Source organism: Ictalurus furcatus, chromosome 24, assembly GCF_023375685.1.
Source record: "Ictalurus furcatus strain D&B chromosome 24, Billie_1.0, whole genome shotgun sequence".
In the NCBI taxonomy this organism is placed as follows: domain Eukaryota; kingdom Metazoa; phylum Chordata; class Actinopteri; order Siluriformes; family Ictaluridae; genus Ictalurus; species Ictalurus furcatus.
The window spans coordinates 3743885-3752511 of record NC_071278.1 but is presented as its reverse complement, the minus strand read 5'-3'; the positions used below and the strand labels follow the sequence as shown (position 1 = coordinate 3752511).

At 41.9% G+C, this 8627-nt stretch overlaps 2 protein-coding genes across 4 annotated transcripts in view; one reads left to right on the top strand and one right to left on the bottom strand.

Moving 5' to 3' along the window:
• notch3 (notch receptor 3) overlaps window positions 1-1366 on the top strand; it is a 36564-nt gene extending 35198 nt beyond the window's left edge. Inside the window, exon 33 of the mRNA XM_053612268.1 lies at window positions 1-1366. This exon is cut by the window's left edge and continues 311 nt beyond it. Within this exon, the coding sequence (XP_053468243.1) occupies window positions 1-1129 (1129 nt within the window). The 3' untranslated portion in view covers window positions 1130-1366.
• A 2210-nt stretch (window positions 1367-3576) lies between these two features.
• zmp:0000001048 (retinol dehydrogenase 8) lies at window positions 3577-8579 on the bottom strand. Of its 3 annotated transcripts, none has more exons than XR_008384510.1 (8): window positions 8170-8340; window positions 7620-7802; window positions 7296-7457; window positions 6921-7100; window positions 5146-5239; window positions 4799-4982; window positions 3851-4467; window positions 3577-3715 (listed from the first exon to the last, which is right to left on the bottom strand). XR_008384510.1 is itself a non-coding variant. In XM_053612274.1 (8 exons), exons 3-8 carry the CDS (start codon window positions 7714-7716, stop codon window positions 4252-4254), a joined length of 933 nt encoding a protein of 310 aa, XP_053468249.1. In that variant the 5' UTR covers window positions 7717-7802; window positions 8170-8207; window positions 8463-8579; the 3' UTR covers window positions 3634-4251. The 3 variants fall into 3 exon arrangements, 2 of the variants coding, with proteins under 2 accessions (XP_053468249.1, XP_053468250.1); XM_053612274.1 differs by adding an exon at window positions 8463-8579 and having other exon boundaries at window positions 3634-4467; window positions 8170-8207; XM_053612275.1 differs by adding an exon at window positions 4604-4649 and having other exon boundaries at window positions 3634-4467.
• Window positions 8580-8627: the final 48 nt, after the last annotated feature.

The window sequence follows — 8627 nt, the reverse complement described above, 5'->3', positions numbered from 1 at the left end:
AGGCGCTAAAGGAATAGGCGGACAGCACGGGAGCAGTCTGAAGGACGCCGCGAAGGCACGGAACAAGAAGCTGACACTGGACATGCAGAGTGCACTGCTGGACAGTTCAGTGACGCTGTCGCCTGTGGACTCGCTGGACTCGCCACGTGGTGGCGCCAGTAACGCCGGCTATGTCACTAACCCAGCGTCTCCAGCTGCTATGCCCTCTCCGGGGATCTTCCACTCGATGCCCAGTACTCCAATGGTGCACAGTGGTATGATGGATGCTGGTGGTCCTTTCACGGTTTCCTTAGCCGGCTTGAACGAGCTGAGTCAAGCCACCCACACCTATGCCCTCAACCCAGGCCAGATGAACCTGGGCATGGGCCTGGTGAGCCCCGTGAGCGTGCCGTTCGACTGGCACAGCCGTGCGCCACAGACCCCACAGTGCACCCAGCCTATGGTGAACATGGTGCACCCAGGAACACCCGGCGCTATGCAGCCTGCCGCTGTACTCATGCACCAGCAGCAGGTTTTCCGTAACACCCAGCAGCCGCCCATGTTGCAGCCTACGCCAGTCTCCAGTACGCCCACCATCAGCCCTGTCAAGCTGCCTTCCATCGCCGAACAGCAGCAACAACAGCAGCTCCACGCTCACAGCCTTACCAACCAGCAGGCCCTGGCGAGCTTGGGTGCCTCGACGCCTCCGACCCCGCAGCCTCCTCAACCCTTCTACCAGCAACCGCAGCAGAGTCAGGCGCAATCCCAGCAGCCACAGCAGCAGCCACCACAAACAAAAGCAGTCCCACAGAGCCAGACTGCTCCTCCACAGGTCTCCCAGGCTCCCCCAGTGCAGGCCAGTAGCAGCACCAGCAGTGCAGGTTTGGAGGATTACCCCACTCCTCCTTCCCAACGTAGCTACACCTCCGCCATCGACGCCACGCCCAAGCATTACCTACACGTACCCAGCGAGCACCCCTACCTGACCCCGTCCCCCGAGTCTCCAGAGCCATGGTCTAGCCCCTCCCCTCACTGTGTTTCCGATTGGTCTGACTCCACCCCAAGTCCGGCAGTCTCCGCCCCTGCCTCTTCCCACACCCAAATCCCTCACGCATCCGAATCCAGTGGAAAGATGCAGGTGTTCGCATGAGCAGAACTTCCAGGAGTGTCTCTCTCTCTTTTTTTTTTTTTTAAATACGTCAGCCCGTTTCCAAGATTTTAATTGGATTGAGGATTGACTTGGTGTTTGTCGATTGGACAGTCTGCCGGGTGTCGTCTGCAGAGGAAACGAGTAAAGGGAAAATTGTGTTGTCTTAAAAACAAAAGACAATTTAATGAAGTAAGACGTTCTGTCACAGATGGACTTGTATGTATGTGTGTATGTGTGTGTGTGTGTGTTTTTTTTATTATTAAAAAGTATATGAAGAAGAAAAACCACGTCTTTCATTTCAAAGACTTGGGGACGCTTTTCCTGACACTAACAAACTTTTTAAAAAGTAGATTAAAAGAAAAGTTGAAGGAAAATCCTTTCTTTCTTTCTTTCTTTCTTTCTTTTTTTTATTTTTTTATTTATTGTCTCAACGCATTCCTCTGAAACTGCCTTGTGGGTGTCCACTCGCTCTGTCTGTCTCCGCTCCTCATAGCTGTTACACGCCTTGTTGATTCATTTCTTTCGTCTATTTTTCCTCGCGTCTGCCACAAAGTCACCTGTTATATTTTGAGTTGCAGACGGAACGAGCTGGACACGTCACCTCTTTTTATGTGGTATTATTTATTTAGGCCAGTGTTACTCCACTAAATTGGCGTCACAGATTACCTAGCCGTGTTTAAATTGTTTAAGTTAGTGATATATTTTAATTTGATGAACTGACCTACAGTGAACCGATACATTCCGTAGGAGTAAAATCTATCTATCTATCTATCTATCTATCTATCTATGTGGGGCAATAATGTCGAAAGGCATTTCTGAAGCACTTCTAAGGCCGAGCGTGTAAGGTTTAAATTTGATAGCTGCTGTTGGGGAATTTTATCGCTTATAGTAAAATACGCCAGCGTTCAAGTGTTAATTTTTGATAGAGACGAGCCCACAAAGGGCCCAGTTTCTCATTCCCTTCCCTTCCTTTTGCTTTCGTTCCGAGGTCACTTATAAACTCCCTGTCTGCCCTTTTAGTCTGTGTGGGGGTTGTTGTTGTTTTTTTTTTCTTTGGGGTTGTATAAATTTATATGATGTTTTTAATGTTTTTTTTTTTATTTTATTTTATCCTGTACGTTATAACCTTGGTTACCTTTGGGACATCATTATGACGTGATAAGCTGTGTTTTTATAGGCTGCTGCTTCCTGTCGCTTCACAGTGACACCTTTATATCACTGCCAACCAGAGCCCTTCATTTCACACAATTCCAACTCGACCAGAAGAACTTTCTCAGTTATCTTCTGACCCCTGGTCCTTTTCTTTTTTTCTTTTATTTTTGGTCATATTGGTTTGTTTTTATGTGGTCCGCTCATATTCATGGCCAACTTGTCGTGTTAGTCATCTGAACTCATCTGTGTGTGTGTGTGTGTGTCAGGGGTGTGTGAAGGTCCGAAGAGGTGGCTACTGGGCTGCTAGCGCTCTGTCACTCCTCAGGGAGGTGTTATATAGCATGCAGTGTAGTCTGCATCTCTAGCAGCCTCCACCCAACCGGCCTGGAGGATGGCGTCTGACTTGCGTGGCCTGAACGCACCAGTGGAGTGAACGCTGCTATGTAGTGCTGCCCCCTGCTGTCAGATGCAGGTACAGGCGCTTATTTCTCTGGAAAAAAAAAAAATCCCATCCCGAGTGTAAGATCCATTTCTGTTCCCACAGCATATGGCTGTAGTAGTGCAGATGAGACATTCTTCCATGTTTTCTAAGCCAAATCTGGATGCCTGTTTTATATTTTTAAAAAAACAAAAAAAACTGTAGGAAATTACATTTGCATTCGTCCTTCCATTAAAAAGCAGGATTCACTTGTAAGACACACTGAGTGAAGAGTGTGTTTGACAGTTTGGGAATATGTTTGTTAAATCTATTGGGACCTCAGAGTTTGTTTTTGTTTGTTTTGTTTCTACAAAAGTGCTAATCTTTTTTTTTGAAATCTTCTGTTTTTGTTTTTTTTTATCCAATAGGTTTCAGTCTTCCTCAGCGCTCTGGACATTGAAAATTCCAGCATTTTCTTTTGTACATACGATTATCTCGTTTAGGTTTATTTGTGTAAGAGAAGTCTAATGTTTCTAAAAAAAAAATGATTATGTACTAAAAAAAAAAAAGACAAAAAGTAAATGTACCGTCTATTAGCTTTTTTTTTTTTTTTTCTCCTTTTTTTTTTTTTTGAAACCGAGAATGTGACTGATTATATATTGGTCTCGCATTACTAGAACAGCCATAGATATTTTTTCTGTGTTTTATGATTAATTCCTATACTTGTTTAAAAGTAGTTGTTTTTTAAAAAAAAAAAAAAATCATTGTATATAAACACTTTTTCACATTGTTTCTTTCTACAGGCATAAAGTTGTAAAATAAGTTACTTCTAATAAAACAGTAGGGAACTACATTTCTGTCACGTGTCCTTTATTGTGTGCGTTCATGTGAGCACACTTCTACACTTCTGAAATTTTACTGCTTGTAGCATGCGTAATTAAAGTGAATAAAAGAAATAAATCAACAATTAAAGTTTTTTAACATAATCACTTAAATCTGCAATCCTCATGCTTTCACTGTAACACAAAAGTCATTTGATTATTAGTCAATGCCATTATTTTACACATAAAACTAAATAATAACTTTTACATTAGTTGACAGTCACCATCATCATGTCATTTAAAAAAAAAAACAAATCAAGATTTGCATACCTCACCATCCTTGAGGGTGTAGGAGTACACGGGAGGCGTCTCGTTTCCGCCCACTCCCGAAGGAATTCTGACCAGCCCCGCCCACTTCTGCACTTACAGTGTTTTTGTTTGTTCCGGCTCATGAACTTAATAGTTGGTAAATTGCTGCGCTATAAGAAGAATAAAACACTTTGGAGCATGCTGTTATAGGAAAATAATCGACTTTCGCAATGGGCCACATCACAACACCTCATCACTGATTATTTTCCTATAACAGCATGCCTCCAGAGGTTTTATTACGTCTCATTCGTGATTTAAAAGCATCATTAAATCTGTACAGTCCCACACATGCGTGGCCATCTAGTTAGACCTAACTTCTATATTCATTCAAAAGTCGTGGCTGGGATGATGTTTCGCTCCTTTCACACTTTAGGCTTTGTCATCCTCTTCTGTAAGAAGCGCATGAAGCCGAGGCTGGCGTTAAACAGACGGTCGTGCTGGAAGATGATCCTGTAGAAGGCGTCTAGAGGCAGGCGTCCTGTAGGGTCTGCGTGCTTCATGGCGGTCATGGGCGTGTACAGACGATTGGTCTGGTGACGAAACGGAGGATCCTTTGATACAATCAGCTCTAATATTTGCTGCAATAGAACAGAGGTGGGTGTTGATGTTATTGTTGTTGTTGTTTTGTTTTTTAATGCATAGTCTGGATTGCAGCTGTTGTAACACTTCATTACAATTTATTTAAAAAAAAAAAAAGAAATTAAAGCTAAGTACCTGCCTTGTACACGTTTGACCATGGATAACACTCCCTGTGTGCGAACTGATAAATATTTTGAACTTGAGTGGTTAATTTAATTTGCTTTATGACACGAATTAATTGTTGGCAAAAAAAACAAAAAAAAAACACAAAATTGTGGGCTCATAAGGAATCAATCAACAATTCAAACATCTTATGGAGGATTTCTTCACCTCTGCCACCTCCTCGGGCCTCTGGCCGAGTGAGGAAAACACCTTTCCTGAGTAAGGAAGGTAAATCTCACGGAAAATTCTGGCCGTCTCATCGTCTGTACCGGACAGGTCCATGTTTTGTGCGTCCTCGTAGACCTTCCTCTCAAACTCTGTCAACACCGGCCCCGGCTCCACCAAAGTCATCCTGCAGACGATGTGGTGGGATCAGTGGGAGATATACTGAGCAGGACATGAAATAAAACTGGATGTGAATTACGGAAATGATCTATTCATTCGGTTCGAGGTCATCTCAGATTGATCGGTTCCTCATGTGGGAAGGGGGTTCACTAGTGTTTACTGTAACTCACTTAATGTTAAACGTCATAGCTTGCACAGCGAGACTCTCACACAAGCCCTCTACGGCAAATTTCGAAGCAGCATAGACATCATTGAAGAGTAGTCCTGCAAGCAAACAAAATTTAGGTGTACTCAACAGGTGCTCAGCAGGGAAAACTAGTCAGAGGTCCTTATGGATGAATTCTGGAAAACAACCAAATATAATCAATTGAGCTTTTCTGCCAGTGACTTTGACACTTCTTATTTAAAAAAAAAAAAAACAACAACTATATTTTACCAAGCTTATTTAGATATTTAGACTACATTCTAGCCTTGCCTTGGCGTCTTCCTGCAAAGATAATGTTGGGTAAGAAATCAGTTTAACAAACGCAACAGTAAAAACAATCAGTCTGCCTAAGGTCAGCCCAAACCCTGCTAGCTACAGCGGACATCAAAGGTTTACACACCCCTGTTAAAACAGCATGTCAGAACCTTTTTCACCTTTAGTGTGAAATTCAACGTGAGTTTGAATGTGATTTGGTTGATTCTGAACGTTGCCACATTCCCAATTATAAAAGGCTGTGCACACTTATGCAAACTGGGTATTGGAAGTTTTTTGTTGTTGACTTTTTTTTTCCCCCCAAAACATTTCTGGGTGTTTGTCACTTGATATTTATACTGTATGTTGCAATTTCACAATAAAGGTAGAAAAGGTTCTGACATTATTTATATTAGGGTCATTTTTTTTTCTTCACATCCCAAAAACCTGCCATTCTAACAGGGGTGTGTAGACTTTTTACATCCACTGTACGTGTAATTTCCTCACACACAGAAAACAGCGGCCAGAATGTCTGCGATGCTCCCGCTCCATCACGCCATCATCAAAACAAAGGAGAGCGCTTACAAACTCTGGATAGACGACAGGGGACAGCGTTTCGAAATGTTTAAATGACCCAATAAAAAGATGAAAGTGAAACATATTTCATTTCAGAAAAGTCTACTATATACAATTCTGCACAAATGTCTAAATATGACCATCTGAAGAACAGTGCCTAGACACATGCAGCTGTGTGAACAAATAAGTACACCCTATGGAAATTGTTGGCTTTTTTGACATATTTGGAAAATCCCATTTGATCATCTTTGAAGCGGTGCCTATTAATAAAGTTGATATACTTGAACAAAACCACAAGGAAAATGAGCTTTTTCAGTCATTTATTCAACAGAAATATCAATAGATGTGATATTCTTCAGTGGGAAAAGTAAGTACACCTTTGGGATCAGAAGCTAGTATTGCCCCCTTTAGCAGAAATAACTTCTTGTAGGCGTTTTGCATAATTGTCCAACAGTCTCAGACATCGGATTACTGGAGTTTTTGACCATGCAGTATTCTTCCAGTTGCAAGATGTTTTGAGGGTTTTCTTGCACATACTCCCCGTTTCAAATCCCGCAACATAATTTCAATGGGATTCAAATCCGGGCTTTGGCTAGGCCATTCCATAACCCACCGTTTCTTCTTTTTGCGCCGTTCCTTGGTGAATTTGCTAGTGTGCGCAGGATCATTATCCTGTTAAAGGTCCAACTTCAACATTTGAAGGTTCAAATGTTTGCTTGTCCAAATTTGTCAAAAGGCCAACCATTTTACATGGGGTGTACTTATTTTTTCACAGGATTGTATATTGAATTAGGTTCCTTTATTACAATCAAGATGGGGCTCATAACCTCAGAGTTTAGCATTGCCCTGGTCAAACAAACCTTAGTTTATTTTAGAATTAGCTGAGCAGGACAAGTAACAAGTTGTTCATACCCTGAATGCCCATCACACTGCTCATCACCACAATATGTCCACTCTGTCGTCTCTTCATGTCGGGCAGCACCTCCTTCACCAGGCGTACCAAGCCGAAGAAATTAGTGTTAAAGACGTCCTGCATGCCCTTTACGCTCTGGCACTCCAGCGGCCCGATCATCCCCATGCCAGCATTACTCACTGAGTAAACAATAAGACCATCATCAGTGTCAACAGACGAGTGTTCACGAGTCCAAGACAGCACAAAGTATAAGCAGATACAGTTATGTACTGAAGCCTGTGAGATGAGGGTGTATGATTTCCTTTTCTTAACATGGCACCTGAAAGGCTTATTAGTTCCGTTAAGTTTTAGGGGACAAATATATCCTTATTCACCCAATATGTCGAGGCGTCTGCCAGGCAGGCTGTTCACACACTCTCGGATGGAGTCCTCACAGCAGACATCCAACTGATGGATCTCCAGCGACCTGCCCAGCATCTCTCCCGCTGCTGTCTCCAGTGCTGCTCTCTTCTCCACATCCCTCATCGTGGCCACGACTGACTCGAAAAAGAAAGAAAAGTCATTCCGTATATGAGCTCAGTACACTCAAGACAGAGTATGAACTAACCAACATGTTTTATACAGGCTTGCAGCTACGTAAATAAATGACAGACCAGACCAAACAGACAGATAGACCAGGCCAGACCAGACAGACATACCTTTAAACCTTTGCAATTCATCCTTGGCGAGACGCACAGCCACAGCCAGTCCAATCCCAGAGGAACATCCTGTCACCAAAACTCTTCGAGTTGCCATGATGCCTCATTCAGTGACCACTTCCTGTCTCAGACACAGTGCAGTGCTACAGCTTCCTCCGCTTTCACCTCTATACTCTAAACTCACTGCACAGTGAGGACCAGCAGGGACTCAGGATTAATCCAGATTTATGCTTAATCTTAATCTTCTTTTAAATATCTGGAGAAGCTGCATTACACTGGAACGACTCTAAATTACTACAGACTACAGTATGACCTAGTTTTGGACAATTCATTTGACCTATAATAACATTATTTTATTATTTTTTTAAAATAATAATTAAAATGTAAATATGCTAAAATAATATGCTTATATGGAATATTAATATGCTTAAATAAATAGCCATGACAGGTTTTAAAAAAAAAAAAATTACATTTTTTATTTACATGCAATAAAGTCAGAAAAAGACCCATTGAAGGATATTAAAGACTTTACTGTTAGAAAGTTTCTTACCAGTCTGGATTTCCTGCCTGTGTCACTTTCTTTAATGCCTTTGAAAGAGGTTTACCAATTAAAAAAATGTACTCTGTAACATATTTATTATTTATTATAGCATTATTTTTTCCATTACTCCACTTTCGTTCAGCAGGTCAACACACTGATCAGATATCTAGGGTTGCCAGGTCGTGTTTAAATCTTTAATCGAAATGCAAGAGTTTACCAGTTTAATTAAACACATAAAATCTCCGAAACTTTGTAAAATTCCTATAAAATAAAAACGATTCATAATTACAACGTGTACATACCAACACAAACATCCTGCGACTAGGAGAAAGGTTGTAAAACCTCTCAAACTGGCAACCGTGTCTAAAACATGGCGGCCTTGGACTTCGTGCCGTAGCTCAAAGCATTCTGGGAAATGACGCTCTCATTAATTTTCGCTACACGCTAGTAAAACGACTGTACTTTAT

Coding starts and splice junctions, on each gene's coding strand:
- zmp:0000001048 (XM_053612274.1), bottom strand. CDS start 7,716: ATGGCAACTCGAAGAGTTTTGGTGACAGGATGTTCCTCTGGGATTGGA. Junction 7,458..7,619: donor TGAATTGCAAAGGTTTAAAG/GTATGTCTGTCT, acceptor TTTTCGAGTCAG/TCGTGGCCACGATGAGGGAT. Junction 4,468..4,798: donor GGCCCGAGGAGGTGGCAGAG/GTGAAGAAATCC, acceptor GTTCTATTGCAG/CAAATATTAGAGCTGATTGT.